Here is a 19,506-nt window from a genome sequence, read left to right on the forward strand (position 1 = left end):
ATTTGGATTAGATATGACCACATTAATCATATTTTCCATCATTCATCAAACTTTTATCATTGATTTGAAATTTGAATTATTCAGTATTTTGAATATTGTAAAAGAAAATTTTAAATGAATGTGGATAACGAATTGAGGTGGATTGCACATAAAGAACATGACTCTTGTAGTGTGTTTCCACGGACCAACGTGTGATTTTTTGTGAAGTTTAGCTTTTGCTTTTGACATTTAGATGTTTGAGTTTTTCGTCAGAGATTCCACCTTTTTGCAAGTGGTGGTCGTCACTGATCGTAATGGGAAAAAGCATACAAATAAGCTCTGACTAAATATATATTCTCACACCAACGCGCTATCATTTGTATTTTTCCAATGCAAAACCCAAAACTAAACAAAACCCGTGACTCTCAGGACACTTGCGTTGCATGCAGTTTAAACTAGCCGGCTTTGCTTACTCTTTATCCAACGTTTGACTTTTTTGTTTATATCTTCCAAAGTTCATCACACACTCCTATAAAATACCTACATATACATCACATTGCATTCCACAGAATCATACATTATCATCTATTTCGTATATTAATCTTGAATTATTTCTCATTGAGTGGTGCAGTTGCAACAGTTTTCTCGAGAAAATAATGGAGGGACGGAGTTTGTGCTCACCGATGTTTCTTTTGCTTGCTTTGGCCACTCTGAACGTTGTGCATGGCCAAGGGACGCGTGTAGGGTTCTATGCTAGAACATGTCCTCGGGCTGAGTCCATTGTTAGGTCCACAGTTCAATCCCACGTGAGGTCCGATCGTAGTTTAGCGGCTGGGCTGCTTCGGATGCACTTTCACGATTGCTTTGTACAAGGTTGTGACGGTTCTGTTCTCATTGCCGGTGCTGGCACCGAGAGAACAGCATTCGCAAACCTTGGTTTAAGAGGGTACGAGGTTATTGACGATGCGAAAACGCAGCTCGAGGCTGCATGCCCCGGTGTTGTGTCTTGTGCTGATATCCTTGCTCTTGCTGCTCGTGATTCCGTTTTTCTGGTAATTAACTCAAAACTAATTGATATTATAAGATAGTACAAAGTACGTGTTATTTACTATAGTTAAGATTTGGCATTTTTTTGCATGGCAGAGTGGTGGACTGAGTTGGCAAGTGCCTACTGGACGCAGAGATGGGCGAATATCACAGGCTTCTGATGTGAGTAACTTGCCTGCTCCTTTTGACTCTGTTGATGTTCAGAAACAAAAGTTCACAGCAAAGGGACTCAACACTCAAGACCTCGTCACCCTTGTTGGTAATTACACTTATGACTTTGTATGTAGACACCATCATTAGAATTCTCGACCTTTTCTGATGTCACTTTTCTTGTACCCTTATTAGGAAGGAAACATCTTTTTCACTCTTAATTAACAAATCTTCTCTCACTGTCTAGTGATTTTGACATTTTTCTATAGGCTGTCTTAGAAAAGCCAAGGGACTTCTCAATGGCTGCATGAAAAAGTCTAATAATAAACACTCAAATTTACTTTAACTTGACAAACGTGCAGTTTTGTCTTTTTTATGTGAAAGGAAAAATTTATATGTAGGGTACGACAAGTTCACAATATAGAGATTTAAGACTAACGAGTTTTTGTATATTTATAAGGTGGACATACGATTGGTACCACGGCTTGTCAGTTCTTCAGTAACAGATTGTACAACTTCAGTGCAAATGGTGCCGACTCTTCAATCAACCCTTTATTTCTTCCTCAGCTAAGATCATTGTGCCCGCAAAACGGCGGTGATTCAAACCGAGTAGCTCTTGATACCGGTAGTGAAATCAGATTTGACACATCATTCTTTGCCAATTTGAGAAATGGGCGTGGAATTCTGCAGTCTGATCAAGCGCTTTGGAACGATCCTTCCACCAAGTCTTTTGTACAGGGTTACTTGGCCTCCAAAGCCTCGTTTTTCAATGTGGAATTTGCAAAATCTATGGTGAAGATGAGCAACATCGAGTTGAAGACTGGGACCGATGGTGAAATTCGCAAGATATGTTCTGCCTTTAACTAGCTAACTGCCATGGTTTAGAAAAGTTGTTTTATTTGTTCTTGACCAAGTGTATGATTCACTTTTGAGGTCTGATTTTCCGAGGACTGAATGTTTCCAAATTGTAAAAGTTACAGAACTAAGGTTGTAGGGTTTTTTTTCCTATTGGATAAGATCACAATCAATAGTTATAATTTTGGAAATGTTCAGTCGACGCTTGCATTAACTATAACTCAGATATTTCCATATTGGACAAGCTCAAATGTGAAGATTTTGATCTTTTCTTGGTTAGGCAATGAATGGAGTTGTTGAATAGACAATTGAATAATTACGAAGCCCAAATTATGGATGAAAGTAGACAACTGATTAGAGTTTTCAATCAATGCAATGCCAATCTTATGATAGTGATTTTCAAAGAGAGAAAAACATAATATTGACTTTTGTATGACTAAAAAATTCGTTACATTTATTCATGGATGATTTTTTTTAACAGAAATATAATATGTATGTACTGATTATCATATTCACTAATTAATTTGAAATATTTTCTAATATTTATGCTAATTATCAAAATTATCATGAAGAAGCGAAGAAAGCAAGTAATGAAGGAAACTAGAAATGCTATTTATTCAATTTTTTACCTTGTATCTCTATTATTGGAGAGTTTATCATAATGAACTTTCGGTTTCAAAAAGCGATGTTAAGAGAGAACACATACACACACACATACTATTGTCATTTTAGAAATTGAAAAAATGAGGTTGTGGGCTACAACAGATCCAACAGAGATTGGGCTAAGAAAATAGTGGGCTTGGGCTGTGTCCATTGCAAGAGTGAGTGAGTATTGCACTTTTTATGGTCCAACACAATACTGAATCTTGAACAAACAACAAAAAACATCATGGGTGCCTCCGCCCTAACTGTAACCCAAAAGGTAGCATTACCTTTTGCTACTCGCACTTTCCACCATTTAATTTCATTGTTCTTGTCGCCATTCTTTGCTTTTAACGTCCACCTGGAATTGCTATTGCATTCACATTCAATAACTCACTCAGTGCCTCACTCTTCAATTGCAAGCTTTGGTGTGACTCTTCACTTCACATTTGAAAGCAAATGGCAGCGTCTGCTTTCTCCAACGCATTGCTTTCTCCCGTGACACTTCCTTCCAAACCCAAATCTATTTCCTTTCAACCCAGATTCCCACTTCTCAAATTCCCCAGCACCAGATCCCACCCCTCGTTGAGCAAAACGACCACGTTTTGTTCCTCGGATGCCGCCGATGCTCCTCAACATGACACCCCAATTGAATTAAGTACGAGTTTTAATTTTGTTTTTCCCGTTTGATTCTCTATTCGTTTCAATTTTCTTCCTTGATAGTGTGCACTTTGCAGGGTATCCGGCATTTCCAACAGTCATGGATATCAACCAGATTCGTGACATTTTGCCCCACAGGTACTCTCAGCGTTCTTTTCTTCCTCTCTTGTTTGTTTTCTGAACGTTGATGAGATTCACATTCACCTTTTTTCTTGATTCAGGTTTCCTTTCCTTCTGGTGGATAGAGTAATTGAGTACAATCCTGGCGTTTCTGCTGTCGCCATAAAGAATGTGACAATAAATGACAATTTCTTTCCTGGACATTTTCCAGAAAGGCCCATCATGCCGGGTGTTCTCATGATTGAGGTATTAAGCTATACACTATGCTGATTATTGGCCCTACCTTTCTATTTTGGTGTTGCCTTGTCTGTAATCATGTGATTTTAATTCTCGTGTATATGCAATGAGATTAGCTATTTATATGATTAAATGTAATAGAATAGAATCAATTTGTTACAATGTCTAGACTGAGATTAGTGGTATAAATTTTGTGATATCTCATATATCTGTATTGATTTAGGTAGATATATCGTTATAGTAGCTTGTTTAAAACTATAAGGATGAAAAACCTCTTGTAAACTTTGCATTTGAAAAATGATATATCCATTTATTTGAACTTAAAAGTGTTGTGGTTGCAAACTTTATATTCTCCTAGAGTTTTTTGTTCTTTTTAAACTTGCAATTATCCTGGAGAGGAACTTCTTTAATATAAAATTTGAAAGATACTAAACATAATTGTATCAGGCATCAAATTAGATTAACTTAGTTCTAATGAAACCTTTCTTGAATTGATAAAGGGCGGTGTGATTGCTTGCTGTCACAATTTTCCATAATGAAATGTGCACCTCTGTTGAAAGTGGTCTGACTGTATTAACCAGTGAGAAAACCTATGAATTTGACTAACAGAACCAATAAAAATTTGATGATGTTCATTTAGATGCTTTACAGCATTTAAAACATTCTTTAGTGCTGTATGGAGCCGTAATTTGATTCTTTTCTTTTTGAAAATGAATCAATGTTATTATTGTAATTTCTCTCTTTCCATGCATGTCTCCTTAATAGTGAACTCATGGATATAGTACAGGATATGGTAAATGTAAACATTTTCCTATATTTATCTTTTTCTTTATTATATATGTTGTCATAAATTCAAAAGGCACCAAAAGAATGAAGTAGTCAACTGTTGATGTTTTTGCATAGGGTAATAAAAAAAGTTTTGAATTAGAGGACAAATACTTTTAGTCGGATATATAGGAATTTTGAGAGCTTCGGAATTCTAGATTAAGTTTTTCCCACTCGTGGTAGTTCTTCAATTCACCCTACAGTGGCTATCAGCAAATCAGTTAAGCTTGTAGCTCTTGGACCATGAGTTTTGTTTCGATTATGCAAATGAAAAAAATCTTGACTTAGTTTTACGTCATTGGTTTGCTTCACAAGTCCTGAATGTGGGCCGGGATTAGCAAATGTTAATGGTATATAGATGATGTTGTGGCCATGTATAGGACATGTTCCTTGCTTGTTTTCACGGCTTTTAAATGTTTAGTTGTATCTGCTTTTAAAGAAGTTGTTTTGGTAATGCTACAACGGCAGGCTTGTAGCTTTTTCAGTCTTTCATTTGTTAATACATATTTCTCTGTGCTAGATTATGAGACATATCAAATGCTCTTATCTGCCATATCGAGATCATGTTTGCATTAGACCTGTGTCTTTGCATCTACTAGTTCAATTAAACACAGAAACTACTTCCATGGCATGTCTGGTGTAAATAATGACATATTCTCGGATTCATGAGTTTTTGCTTCGAAAGTCATCTTAAGTAGTGGAATTAATTTGACATTCCTGCAAAAGGACGATGGGACTGTGAAAGAGAGATATTTTCTGAGTTTTTTAACAAATCACGTTTTAGCTTGCTAAAATTTAAAAACTAGAGAGTAATTTTTGAAAAGCTACTCCATTGGGGGAACTTTAACAAATCCAGTGTTATATTATAGCTTGCTAAAATATTACTTCAAAGAAAAAAAAAGCAAGCGGATTATATTAGCAAATCGTATGTTTGTAGATTAGAAATATAGAAGGTTATTCTAGGTCATGGCATCCACTTGAGTCCCATACTTTATAAGCAGGTCTGCATTTCACTAAATGAATGGCTTAAATGTTATTAATTAATCTTAATATGCATCGAGATTTGAGATTGATAAGTTCGTTTGCCTAACTTTATGTTCATATTTTTTCCTCGATTTCGAAAACCAATGCTCTTTCATTCTTTCTTTCTTCCTTTCTTTCTCTTTCAAGTTTCATGTCTCACTTATGACATCTTTTGTCCATGGTCAGAAAATAAATTTAACCGTGTAGCATGCATGCATTTTTCTGGGTTGAGTGCTTTATGCTCCAACGAAACATTGTCCCTTGTTGTCTACCGTATTGTCAAAATTTGTTTCCCTTTTACCATTTTATATGCAGTCTCTGAAACTGGTTTTATATCGTTATCTTGATTAGACCGACATACATCAGACTACGATCACTTGTTACATTGTTAAGCTCATTTATATTCAGTGAACTATAATTCCTAGGCTCCAACTTCTGTAGCACTTCTTTTGTTGAGATGAACAACCATCCTCTTTAAGTTTCTAAGTTAGTTGTAAGCTTTAGAACTGCACGCAAAAAGACTCTGTAATAGCTCTATTTCACTACAAACTATCTCAACTCCAATGTAAGAATGTAAAGAAAAGAGGGAAAAATTTATTTGATTTCTGTTAATCTGCTTTAAAAGTGGGCATGAACATGAGGTCTTTTGTTGCAGGCAATGGCACAAGTTGGCGGTTTGGTCATGTTGCAACCTGAAGTGGGAGGTTCTCGTGAAAACTTCTTCTTTGCTGGAATAGACAAAGTGCGATTTCGTAAGCCAGTGATTGCAGGGGACACCTTAGTTATGAGAATGACGCTTACTAAGCTGCAAAAGCGATTTGGAATAGCAAAGATGGAAGGGAAGGCATATGTTGGAGGTGAAGTTGTGTGTGAGGGTGAATTTTTGATGGCGATGGGGAGTGGATAAGTAGACACATTCCTTTCGACTGGAATAGAGTTCATATTCTTCCATCTTTAAATTTAATTGCTTCTGCTTTTGAATGCAGAACGTTGTGAACATTTAGATTAATGTATGCATTTTCAACGAAATCTATCTGAACCTTCTGTTCTAGTTCTCCATATGACTTTGCTTTGGTTGTTTTGTTATTTAATACAAGTTTATCTTTTAGACGGATGAGCTCAATGGCATTTGACCTTGTGTTCTCTCATCCAAATTTGTTTTCATTCAGAGTACTTGTTTATGGCAATCCAATATTGTATACATTTTTTACCCAATTGTGCATAAAAAAGATACTTGAAACTCCATACGACTAGGCTACACAATCAGGCACTAGCAATATTTTCAAATCAGCCTTATGACTTCAACTACTCCTGGCTTGAGAATGAAAAGTAAATGCAAGTATTTATACGGTGGCTACATTAGAGTACTACTGATATAAAGTGAACGCATCCATATTAGAGCATAGAATTTGAATTTGTCATGGGGTAACACAAACAGGACAAAGGTTCATTTGCAACTCCAGCCTCTCAATTCAATTATCTACATGAATTGTGTAGTTTACAAGCCAAGTGCGCCTAGGGGGGTCTTTCCTTGTCCAGCCTCAAAGTAGAAAATCAGCATGGCCAACATAGCAATCCTGGCATGCTTAATCTCAGCTAATTTCAATCTTTCCAGCTTCTCTGTATCCGGGATGTAAACTCCATCCTTGAGAGTGCCAGCGAAGCCCAAAGGGTCAAAGAATTTGCCTCCTGGGTACCCTTGTTCACCAGTAGCATTGGCAAAGTTCTCAGCAGTTTTTGACCATGGAGTGGCCCATTCCACTGACTGTGAGTCTGGGTTGAAGAAATCCACCCATCTCTTGCTCTCAACCCATCCCATAAGAATCAATTGGGTTCCCAAAAGAGAACCAAAGGAAAAAGGAGCAATTGCATTGGGGTCAGCTCCAGCCTCAAACCATGGCACTCCACTCCAGGCCTGCCCTACAAAGATACCTAAAACTGCAGCCATTGCCCACCTCCCATGAATCAGCTCAGCTTCTCTGTACCATTTCAGGAATGCCGGGTCCTTCCCCAGGCCTAGTGGGTCAAAACCAAAGTCACCTGGTAGCCTGCACTTGAAACATTATAAATCAATTTCCAAAGAGAAATTTGGAGGAAAAAGTGAAGAGAGAAAATGGGAAAATTTGTTTTCAGAATTCAAAATATGCAACTTCACCAAGTTCATGCCCCACCACATTCAACATCGTTCCAGATTACTCACCTTAAGCTAGGACATCATACAACACCATTTCATGGTTTCTAAAACACTTTAATTTAGAAACATGTTTTTCAGAAAATGAAAAAAAATATATTTCTGAATAGCCATGGAATTATGTCAGAAAACACATTTTGAAATAAAAAAGTATGAAGGAATTTGGGTGGACTCACGATCCATCAAGCCATTCTGGGTCGACGAGATTGCCACCAGCTCTAACACCAGGGAGCCATGACTTCTTTGGTGCTGCTGCAGCTACCACAATGAGTCTTCTAGGACTAACTGCAACACCGACTTTGCCTCCAATGGAAGTGGCCAGAAGGGTTTGGCTCCTGCTTCCTCCACTCAAGAAGGAAGATCCCAACCCATTTAACACAGCACCAGATGTTGCAGCTGCCATCACTCTATAAAGTTCTCTGGAGACGGTGAGAAAATAGAGGCTGCTTTTGAGGTTTACTTGTAAAATGCAGCACTCAGGGAGATTTTATGTGTGTGTGGATGTGAAGTGTGAGAGAATCTAAGGAGTTGTCATAGCAGGCCAGGTAGGATGGTGAAATCTGTAGAAGAAATCTTATGGAACAACGGATAGATTTCGGACCAATAGGAACTAGATGTCCATCCTCATCCCAAGTTGCTTCCAGCCACGTGGACAACTCAACAACCTATTCCCTCCACTTAAGTTGTTCTTGTAATAGAATCACGTCCCAACAAAACCATTTTAATGAAGCAATATGTGGATCACTACAAACCTACTTCTTCACCTCACAAAAACCATGGCATATTCGTTATTTCAACTGCTACTTATCTAAGTTCACGAACAATATCTAATCACCAGTAAACAAGTGATAAAATTTATAGGTTTTTTATAATTCAGAATATAAATAATTTTATTCAAAAAGTTATTATGAGGAAGATGAGTGATGTATATTACACTTCTCACACTTTTTTATTATTATCACAATTAAAAGATTATCAAAGTACCTATTGAATAAAACGTAAGGTTTATATAAAATATATCTTTTGATCAAATTTTCATTCAATCAAAAAATATATTTCCTTTTACAAAAATTTAATTTAATAGAATTTTCAAATAATAGATTTAATTAAGTCAAATTCGATTGTTTTTAATTGAATTTTTATTTTTATTTTTTTATTATTTTATACTTGGAATTTTATGATTTTTAATTGACTCTCTATTGTTTAGTTTTTTTTAATTGAGTTAGATGATTGTTATCTTATTTAATTATATTACATTTTTCATTTTATCACATTAAAAATTTGAAATTTTATGATTGATAAAATAATATTATGATTAATACAAAATGATTAAATATTCACATATATAATAAAGAAGTAAGACGATAAAAACGTAGTATGAAAAGTATAAAAATTTAATATGAACTCAATTAAAAAAGTATAAATTTTTTTAGTATTTAATTAAAAAGTTAATATAAACTCAATTAAAAATATTTAAACTTACTAATGATGTGAAATTTAATTAACTTAAATAACATTTTATTAATATTTCTTGCAATGAATATCAATTAGATATGTACTCTGCTCATGATAAATAAGAAATATAGCCAGCAATTAGATGTTAATAGAATAAATACGTTTCTATATATTTTATTTGAATAAAAGAGAAAACTAGCATATAATATTCATATCTATAGTAAATGTTCTCGACTTTCACCTTAATAATAACATCCTACTAAAAATGTTCCATGTTATTTTGAAATTGGTGGCTTTCCATTATAAGTATGTGTTTTATATTATTAAAAACAAAAGTCATACTAATTGGTACGATTTTTAAGATAATTATATAAAAACCGAAAAAGAAAAAGTGCATTCATGATGATGATTTTTAATTAAATAATATTATTTAATATACTAAATTATAATTATTATATCTAAAAGTAATATAAATGAGTTTATTAGAAATCATAGCTTAGTACGTTCTCATCTAATTCAAATGCGATCCGTATTGTCTTCAATCTAGACGCAGCGTTTTAATCATTTTAGTTTTCAAATAGTATTTTTTGTTTTACTATCCTATCATAAAATACTCACACAAAAAGAATAATTCATTTTATATAAAATATAAGTAATATGATTATAGGTAAATTAATAAGATACAAAAGTACATTTTCAAAATTGGTGCTTTGTAATTAAAAAGATGTTAGTAAAAAAAATAACTTGACGAGATCTTTAATCCAAAATTTTTAAAATAATAAATTTTTGAGTATTTTTTTTTGTATATTATTCATTTTAGTATTCTCTTAGACAACCGTAATAATAAAATGATTAAATGAGACCAAATAAAAAATATCATTAACTAGTATTTTAAAAATAAAAAAGATTATTCTAAGATGAAATTAAATAATCTAAAAAATAATATTAAAAAAAATAATAATATACTAAATTAATATGCAAAACTTAGATGGTAAAAATATACCAATTAAAATTCAATAAAAATTATTGAAAAAAAAACATAAATTCATAACAAATAAATAAATACATATTTAAAAATGATTATTAACTCGTATTTTAAAAATAAAAAAGATTATACTAGGATGAAATAAAGTAATATTAAATATAATAATAATATACTAAATTAATATGCAAAACTTAGGATGGTAAAAAAACATAATTTCATAAAAAAAAATACAGATTTAAAAATTCTCATTCTCACTCTTATTAAAAATGGTAGAGCTTAAATAAACCCGTTAATGATTTATAAAACATTGCATTCTATTTCACTCATTTATGTTCTTTTTACCTTAGTCTCATTCTATTTCTGGATTTAGTGAATATTAATTAACAATAAAAACTTAAGGTAATTTTTTTTTAATTTAGTTGTATATATTATAAGCGTCAAAATTTTGTATACAGTTAACTAATAAAACGCTAGTAAATACGACAAGTAGTTACTATAAATAATAGAAAAATATTAAACATGCACTACTTAAAATGTTAATTAAAATATATTAAGAAAAGCGTGTTACTGACTAATAATTAAAATGGTGTGACATAGGCCAAAATTATTTTGACTTTTGGTGAATACCCTGGTCACATAATAAAATTGGAATTGCTCTTAGAAATTTTCAGTAATTTACTCTTTTATTTTTAAAATGAAATGAATTTAATCATTTTAATTAAATTTGTTAAATTTATTTGAGATTTTAATTATATTTTTTAATTAATATTAAAAAAATGTGTCAAATTATCTTTTAAATGTTAAATAAACTTAATAATTATTAAAAACATATTTTTAAAACTAAAAAAACTAAATTATAATTTTGAATAAAAAGTAATTATAATTTTTAGTACAAAATTGAAAGATAAAGAACATATTTAATCCAAAATAATTATATACTTTTATCTCGTAACAGTAGTTATTCTACTTCACATGTTTGTTTTTGGATTTTTGGGAAGGTAATACATCGCATAATCATCAAGTGGATGGATGTAAGGTGCAGAAGTTGCATGAATGGCTCTTCCTCTGTTTCTGTCTGTAATATGTTGTTGTCCACATGTCCTTCCTTTACTCCACCCTTCTCTTCACTCTCTTCAACCAACCCACCATGCAAATCATGCCTTAGATACAAATTTCAAAAACAATTAATCAGATTTGAGAAGAAAAAGAAAAAAAAAATCTAACTTCATGAAATGGCTCATCTCTTCTGCCGAAGCTTCCATTGTTTCTGGTTACCATGCTGCAATCTTCCACCAAAATCTTCTGAAAGGTTTCGAATTTATGCTCCAAATCCACTTCCCAAACCTTGGATGAGCTTCACGCACCATACCCACATGCTTCTCAATGCCACTTCTTCCCGGAACTCCGATCCTGAGGATTTTGATATTCTCTCTTCCACTGGTATGCCGCCTTGCTCCCAAAAACTTACTTTTTTTCATTTCTATCTTTTGGGTTCGATTTAGTTTTCCGTTTTGCTTTGTGGGCTTTATTTTATTTTTCTGAATTGGTCAATGCGGACTTGCTTCTGGTTATTTTGACAGAACATTCCGATGGTACTTTTCTGTTCCAGTTCGCCACTGCTAGCGAGATCAGACAAAAATTAGATGAATTGAACAAAAAGAAAAAAGCAGATGAACTGAACAAAAAGAAAAAATCAATTGCATTAAACAAAAAGAAAAAAGTAGATACATTGAACAGAAAAAAGCTCTCTCCAGAGGTTGTTGTTGAAGAAAGTAAAGCTGGTGTTCGAACTTTGGTGAGTGATAGTGTTGAAGAATTGAACATTGGTGATTATCGTCCATCAGAGTATGAAATTGAGTCTTCTGCGACTGTAGTAGTTACTGTTGCTGATCAACAATCTCTGCTTCCCGTGAAGGAAGAGGAGAGTGTTGTTCTTAATAGTGATTCTAGGAATCCAGTGATCAAAGATAGGCATTTGAAGTTGGATTCCGTGGAGGATGGTGATGGTAATCAAGGAATTTTAAGTGAAGATATTGGTGTTGAGATTAATGGTTTCCTGAGTGCGTCTGAGGAGGATTCGAAACTTGATACTCCTCAAGAAACTGTAGTTTCAACTGTTGCTCCAGAGTCTGATGGATTCTCTGATTTGAAGAGTGGCGCTTCTGCAGAAGTTGAAGAGGACGAAGGTGATGTTGTAGCTTATTTAGTGTCTTCTTAGTCAACGTTATCCATTGATGTTTTTAATAGTGATTGTTCTGTTTGTCAGGTAGAAGGCTAACATTGAAGTTGCTCATCTCTCTACAGCTGGCAAGTGTTATGGTGTAGATGGAGTGACAGATAACTTGGCCACTGCGGTGGATGCTGACTTGAGTCAACTGGTGCAAGAATCCACTTCTTTAGGGTCTGAACAAGTTGGTTTCGGTGCAACAGACAACCCGACTGCCATTGTTGCTGCTGAAATTAGTGAATTGGTGCCAGAATCCATCTCTTTAGAATCTGACTCTAAACAAGTTGGTTATACTGCAACAAACAACCCAACTGCTTCTGTTGCTGCAGACGCAAGTGAAATTTTGCCAGAATCCACTTCCTTAGAGTCTGAGCAAGTTGATTATAGTGCATCAAACAACCTGATTGGTGATGAAGATACTGGTGCAAGTGAAGTGGTGCCGGAATCCACGTGTTTAGAGTCTGAACAAGTTGGTCATTGTGAGTCTGAACTATTTGCTAATGGTGAAGAAACAACTCACCTCATTGTAGATGACTTAATTGAAGCAAGTAAAACGGGAAAGTCAGAATTGGTTAGTCTTATTCCCTTTCCCTACAAAGGCTAAAATTTACTTTTTCTGTGCATGTCGTTTTGTTTGAATGCATTTAGCTATCCAACTATATTGACCCTAACAGATCAAAGCATTCCCTTTAAGAACTGCTTTTCAATGGATTCATATGCTACAGTTTCTAATATGATTTCTGTGTTAATTTTGTGTTTAGTTACATGATGAGGTTCCGACCTCAGATTTGGAAAACATTACAGATGTTGACAATACGGAAAGAAGTGATTATGAAAGCACACCACAGCTTACTATCCCACAGATACATTCAATTGAGTTGGCTAGTCATCGGTATGCTAACAATATTCTTTCTATTCTGTATTCTAAATTATCTTACCTCTTCTTCTCACGGCCTACAATAATTATACATGATTTCCACCCAAGGAAACTTCCTCAGTTTTTCTTCAACATGAATGTTTATGAACATGATGTACTTACTGAATTTGGTGATAAAAGCAATGATAATTAGAAGTGGTATATGGTGCAAGTAATACATTGCTGTCAGTGATGAGGGAAGTACAATAGCTCCCAATGATTATCTTATTCTTCTAAAAACCAAATCATCAAAGATGCAAGAATCTAGGTTTGATGCATGGCAACTTCTTGGAATTTGGAAATGACACCAGTTTCATGTACACAGGACGGATTCTTCAAAAACGGAGCTTTACCTAGTTTCTGGTGGTGCTTGCTTGCCTCATCCCTCAAAGGTACATTCCATACTTCAATATCAAGACTCGTTCTTCCATATGACCTTGATGAGATTTCAGTGTCCTAGTTAAATCAAATTCTAAAAAAATAAATTATTCAAGTTGTGTTTTCTATATTTTTCCAGGCAATAGAATCAGGTTTTCTCCTCCGTTATTAAATTAATCACCATTCTGAATTTGTGATTGTTTCCCCTTTCCAATTTTGATAAAATTCTCCATTTAAAGAAAAAAAATGTGCTAGTTCTTGTTATGTTTTGGTATCATTGATATGTTTGATGTTTTTAAGTGAAGAGTTTCACCCAAATTTATGATAAGACTGACAATAAATAAATCTGCAAATGTGTGTATGCAGTCATAGTAGAAGAAAATGAGAATTGTTAAATTCTACTGGAAGGTAATGACAAACTTCTTTTTGGTCGGTAGGATATGCCATCTTGTTGTTAGAAGCTGGTGCTCCCAAATGCTTTATTTAGTTTATAAATCTAGGAACAACGTAACCAACAACGTGCAAATACTTCTAGCCTAGGAATCTGACTTGTTAACTTATGTATATAATGATGAACCTGTGCATGACATTTTGAGTGATGTTTGGCTTGAATCCTGAATGACAGATGATAAGCCAACTAATAACAAGTTTCAGGCATTGACAGGTCGGGAGGATGCTTATTTCATTTCTCAGCAAAACTGGCTAGCTGTAGCTGATGGCGTTGGTCTGGGGTCTCTTGAAGGTATCCTTTCAACAATATTTGGATATCTATTAAAACTATAGCACTAATATGCCTTTTGTTTTTGTCCCTTCTTTGTGTCTACTTAAGGAAGTTCAGTCTGGTACAGACTTTCTGTATAGAATGTTAGTTTGCTACTTACTATAATGGCCCCATTTACTAACATAGTGCCATTTCTTGAAATTACGCTTGTTCTTCCTTTTGATAATTCTGAACCTGCATTTCCTATCTTCATCTGTTGTTCGATTAGATGAACAGTGTCTAACATCACGCTCCTCATATCTTGCCAGTTACCATTATTAGAGCTGTGATCTGTAGTCTTTCTGAATTTTGTTCTATGCTTATAACTTATACACCTTAGATAATTATGCAGGAAATGCTGGACCGTATATCAGGGAACTCATTGAAAATTGTGAAAATATTGTGTCAAATTATGAAAACATTTCAACAATAAAACCTGCAGAAGTTATCACCAGAGGTGCTGCCGAAACACAAACTCCAGGATCATCTGCTGTTTTGGTTGCTCATTTTGATGGACAGGTATACTACTAACTGTTTTACTTAACTGGGTTGCTCAAATGAATGATGGAAGTACAAGATCAAGTGAAGTGATTCATTCAAACGATACTACAATTTTCACTGCCTAAATAAATGTAAAACTAAACCTCGGAAGTATATTTTTCCAATATGTTAATCATCTTTAGCAATTTATTACAGGTGCTTCATGCAGCCAATGTTGGGAACACCGGATTTATCATTATAAGAGATGGTTTCATCTTCAAAAAATCAACTCCAATGTTTCATGAATTCAACTTTCCATTACAGATAGTTAAAGGACATGATCCCTCAGCACTCATTGAGGTACACAATCTAACCTTTAGCATCTAACCGTTTGAACAATGAAGAGAAGTTACATAGGAGGACTTTAGATTACCAAATAATTAACATTCGTTAAACCATCGTTTCAGCCTTACACAATTGATCTACACGATGGTGATGTGATAGTTACTGCCACGAATGGCCTCTTCGACAATCTTTATGAGCAAGAAATTGCATCTATTATATCAAAATCACTACAAGCTACCTTGACACCTCAGGTGAATCACTTCCTGCCCTTCTTCTAATTTTGGATTTGTGTATCTTTCCCTTTTTAAGGATTTGTTTCTCAGCTTATTAAAATGTAGATATATATGTATCATTATCATTTAAATTCATCATCTTAACTCTTTAGGTGAGTAACACAAAAGTAGAGAACACTTTTCAAAAAAGTCATCTATGAAAACAACCACAACCTATTGGTAACTAATTAATTTTTCCCTTTTGACAACATTTGGGAATATGCTATTCTAAATTACCCTGTTGAAACGTATCTCCTCATAATTATGATTTCCATGTGCTAATGAAAGTGGTTCTTCTGGAGTCTAAAATCCAAAATACTCGTGTGGTAACTTGCAGGAAATAGCAGAATTATTGGCCGTGAGAGCACAAGATGTTGGAAGATCAACATCCATAAGAAGTCCTTTTTCTGATGCAGCGCAGGCTCTGGGTTATGTGGGATGTGTCGGAGGCAAACTTGATAATGTTACCGTTATAGTGTCATTAGTTCAATCTAGATAGCTCTCCCATATTTTTGTCGTGTTATAATACGTATGTTCCATGTGTATATACAAACCAATAGATATGTGAATTTATCATGATACTGAAGGTGGTAACTTTTTCTCATGATTTCTCCTCTTATTTGGGATCGCAAAAACATTTTATTTTTCCCATCTAAACTTCTTCAGTCTTTTTCTTCTTTTACATTCATTTGCAATGCACTTTTTCTTGTAGCATAACTCTGCAAAATTATATTCAACTTTTACACATTACAAGATACATTTTGTTTAAAAAGACTAAAATCGAAAATAATCAAAAGTAAAAAAAAGAAACATATTTAATCACTAAATTATATAATTTGATAGTCGGAAACCCTGAATTGTGCTATAAAGTAGCACAAATGTGTAGTTAGTGCGGACTTGAATTTTTTAAAAACAGTTATCGTAACTTGTAAATTGATTTAAATTTAAAGTGAACTTTATCTTGAATTAGACCTTAGAATAAAATGTGTAAAGTACATTAATAGAACGTTGAATTAAAAGATTCAGTTGGTTTAGGTGTTTAAGTGAAAATAGAAAGGGAACATTAATAATAATAAATTCTGACATTAAACACTGATGCATATGGAGCATAAAGAGACACTTCCAAGTTCCAGCTCACATTCACTGACTTAGAGAGAAGCGAAGCAGTGAGAGTTGAAACTCCATAACACCTTACTCATGGCAGCCAAATGGTTTCTCATTGCGTGCGTCGTGGCCGTGATCTGGTCTGCTGACGTGGCTCCCACCGTCTCATCGTCACACCACGCTCACGCCCATGCCCCAGCACCCTCCGTCGACTGTTCAGCCGTCGTCCTTACCTTAGCGGATTGTCTTCCCTTCGTTTCCGACGACGGCGCCCAAACCAAACCTCAGGGGACATGCTGCTCTGCCTTGAAAACTGTTCTCACCACCGCTCCCAACTGCCTCTGCGACTCTTTCAAGAATAGCGGTAGTCTCGGTATCGCCATAAACGTCACAAAGGCTCTCACTCTCCCAGCTGCCTGCAAACTCTCCACCCCTTCTCTCTCCAACTGTGGATGTTAGTTTTTCCTCTACCCATTTTCTTTTTTTCTCGCGTTTATTCCTTTTTTCATACAAAGTTTTCTTTTTTACGGTCTGTTGAAGATAAATTTTGTCCCTTTCTAGTTTTATGTCAGTAATGAGGATTTTTTTTTTTTGCAGTGTCTCCTTCGTCTGCTCCTGCACCTGGTATGTGTACACATTTATGCCATATACCATCTTTGCTTTGCTGGTTCCATGTTCAATTTTATGCCAAATTAAATGAGTTGGGGACGGTTCAATCATACACTTGTTTGATCCCAAAGTTTCAAGGGCCATTTTTTATCTGCTTTCTTTCTACTGTCATTTAATCATCTGGGCATTCTTTTTGTGGACAGTTTTTAAATTAACCGTGCATCGTGAATCGTTAACCAGGCATGATTAATCGTTGTCAAGAATTTAATTTTCACCACTTATTTTGGATTCGGTATAGTTTTATGACAGAGAGTCTCTTGATTTTCTTTGTTACGATGTTTGGTTTGGTTGGGAGATTACTGGATTTATTCATGTTCCTTATTAATAGTGAAATGTAGTATCAAGCTGTGATCTGTTATATCTTCAGCGTGTCATTTATGCAGGTTTACTCGTTTTTATCCCATATATGCTATTCGTGCATTCATAATTTACAGTGTGTTGTGTGAAAGATTTCGAAGGTCTATGATCTTTGTTGTTAGGTTCTAAATTTCTCACATGGTTTCTGATTTGAACTACTACAAATTTTGTTGCAGGTTTGTCTACAGCATCTGGTGCAGCAAATGGGTCTCCAGGTGGAGCTCCATCATCAACTCCTGGGAACGCAGCATCAGCAGGCGGCCCTATTTCTGCTGGATCCTTTATTATTTGCCTCTTTGTGGTTGTATCACTCATTGCATTTTGAGGTGAGGGACATCAAATGAGAGACTATTTTCCTGTCTTTTGACTTTTCCATGTTCTGTGAGACTTAATGAAGTACACTGAGGGAGTTGAACCTACTCTATGCTTGTATATTTATGTTCTATGATGTATACGAGTGAGTCTATCATTATTATTATTATTATATGAAGTGATATTGATGTGGGTGTGATTGGTATTTTGTTGACTAGTACATGTTCATGACACTAGAAGCTTCTTTCTCATATGGTTTTTATTGTCATCACCACAAGTCCTCAACCAACTTCCTGTGCAGAACTATTCCCGGACATGGATATTGCAGTTAAGTGTTTCGAGATGGATCTACTTTGGTAATTTTTCCTACAGGAAGTTCATGTTTTTTTCCGGTTAAACTGTTGTTTTTTTTTCATCTCCGACAAACTATGTTGTTCATGGCGCAAAATTATGACAACTAAAACAAAGAAATTCTCCAAAAGTGACCCTACGTTGTGGTCCTTTATCTAAGCCGAAAGGCATCTCTATCCCGTTTCGGGCACGTACGTGAGGAAAGAGGATGTATGGCAGATAACCTTTGTATCTATATCCAGAATTGGAAGATTTGGAGATCAACTCTAGGGCTATAGTTAGGTGTTACTTATTCTTTTATCCCATCTCATGAAGGGGCTTTCTTTCCGCACCCACCTTTTTCTTCCTCCACCTCCCCCAATTTGACTGTGTAATATTCATTATAACCCTGCTGAGTGTATATATAAATTATTAAACTAATTAGGTACTATTTACCCACTTGTATTTACTACTAATGTGCTGTTACATTTACTTCTTCAGCATCCCAACTCCTTGTTTTTCTTTCTTTTTGTGTTCATATTCTTTACCCATGACATTTTTTTCTTCAAAAGAGTTCTTCTCTCAACAGATTTTGTGTTTTTGTTGAAGCTTAAATGTATCTATTCATTTCCTTCTTCTTTATTTTTTGAGTTATATTTATTTTTTGAAATACGATTTGGAGAAATAGAAAATCGATTTAAAATAAATATCATATTTCGAAATTCAATGGAAAATGGATTTAGAGTAAATACCATGTGTCGAAATTCAATGTATGAGTCTCAAATTTAAAATTTTAAAATTTAGTTTAGGAAGATCTTATATTTTAAAATTCCGTTTAATCACTACGTATTATTCATATTTTCTTATAATTTAAACAGTTCACCTTTCCAACCCCCATTTCAAAAAGCTTTAGTAAATGCGTCACAAATAACCTGACATCTTTATATTTTATATTTTTTTTATTTCTCTCGAGAAAAAAAATAAAATCAGTTTTCTCTTAAACCGAATTTAGTTTATGTAAAAAAAATATCAATAATAACTACCTGTTTATTTGTATTATTAACTTGTATTATAGAGTTACCTGTTTATGTGTCCCTACATTTTTCTTTCTTATCGAAATTATGTTCTCTCTCTCAATAATAACTAAATAAACTTATGATTAAAGGGAAGTAATGTTATCTTAAAAT

General features: G+C 34.3%; 5 protein-coding genes across 6 annotated transcripts; 4 read left to right on the top strand and 1 right to left on the bottom strand.

Moving 5' to 3' along the window:
* The first annotated feature begins 530 nt into the window (after window positions 1-530).
* Window positions 531-2,228, top strand: LOC108342418 (cationic peroxidase 2). The gene is made up of 3 exons (XM_017580193.2): window positions 531-1,031; window positions 1,123-1,285; window positions 1,637-2,228. The coding sequence occupies exons 1-3, from the start codon at window positions 636-638 to the stop codon at window positions 2,041-2,043; spliced, it is 966 nt and encodes a 321-aa protein (XP_017435682.1). The 5' UTR covers window positions 531-635; the 3' UTR covers window positions 2,044-2,228.
* A 755-nt stretch (window positions 2,229-2,983) lies between these two features.
* LOC108343078 (uncharacterized) lies at window positions 2,984-6,702 on the top strand. The gene is made up of 4 exons (XM_017581128.1): window positions 2,984-3,331; window positions 3,411-3,471; window positions 3,555-3,699; window positions 6,194-6,702. Exons 1-4 carry the CDS (start codon window positions 3,133-3,135, stop codon window positions 6,443-6,445), a joined length of 657 nt encoding a protein of 218 aa, XP_017436617.1. The 5' UTR covers window positions 2,984-3,132; the 3' UTR covers window positions 6,446-6,702.
* Window positions 6,703-6,909: 207 nt separating this feature from the next.
* On the bottom strand, window positions 6,910-8,241 carry LOC108343077 (chlorophyll a-b binding protein CP24 10A, chloroplastic). The gene is made up of 2 exons (XM_017581127.2): window positions 7,906-8,241; window positions 6,910-7,586 (listed from the first exon to the last, which is right to left on the bottom strand). Exons 1-2 carry the CDS (start codon window positions 8,130-8,132, stop codon window positions 7,037-7,039), a joined length of 777 nt encoding a protein of 258 aa, XP_017436616.1. The 5' UTR covers window positions 8,133-8,241; the 3' UTR covers window positions 6,910-7,036.
* Window positions 8,242-11,202: 2,961 nt separating this feature from the next.
* On the top strand, window positions 11,203-16,154 carry LOC108343541 (probable protein phosphatase 2C 71). Of its 2 annotated transcripts, none has more exons than XM_017581886.2 (10): window positions 11,203-11,609; window positions 11,750-12,355; window positions 12,474-12,967; window positions 13,158-13,288; window positions 13,638-13,704; window positions 14,345-14,432; window positions 14,791-14,969; window positions 15,147-15,290; window positions 15,398-15,526; window positions 15,885-16,154. In XM_017581886.2, exons 1-10 carry the CDS (start codon window positions 11,402-11,404, stop codon window positions 16,044-16,046), a joined length of 2,208 nt encoding a protein of 735 aa, XP_017437375.1. In that variant the 5' UTR covers window positions 11,203-11,401; the 3' UTR covers window positions 16,047-16,154. The 2 variants fall into 2 exon arrangements, with proteins under 2 accessions (XP_017437375.1, XP_017437377.1); XM_017581888.2 differs by having other exon boundaries at window positions 11,204-11,609; window positions 14,803-14,969.
* Window positions 16,155-16,645: 491 nt separating this feature from the next.
* LOC108341065 (non-specific lipid transfer protein GPI-anchored 31) lies at window positions 16,646-18,161 on the top strand. Its single transcript, XM_017578681.2, has 3 exons — window positions 16,646-17,105; window positions 17,249-17,275; window positions 17,854-18,161. The coding sequence occupies exons 1-3, from the start codon at window positions 16,745-16,747 to the stop codon at window positions 18,000-18,002; spliced, it is 537 nt and encodes a 178-aa protein (XP_017434170.1). The 5' UTR covers window positions 16,646-16,744; the 3' UTR covers window positions 18,003-18,161.
* Window positions 18,162-19,506: the final 1,345 nt, after the last annotated feature.

The sequence above is a fragment of the Vigna angularis genome, chromosome 6 (genome assembly GCF_016808095.1).
Source record: "Vigna angularis cultivar LongXiaoDou No.4 chromosome 6, ASM1680809v1, whole genome shotgun sequence".
Classification (NCBI taxonomy): Eukaryota; Viridiplantae; Streptophyta; class Magnoliopsida; order Fabales; family Fabaceae; genus Vigna; species Vigna angularis.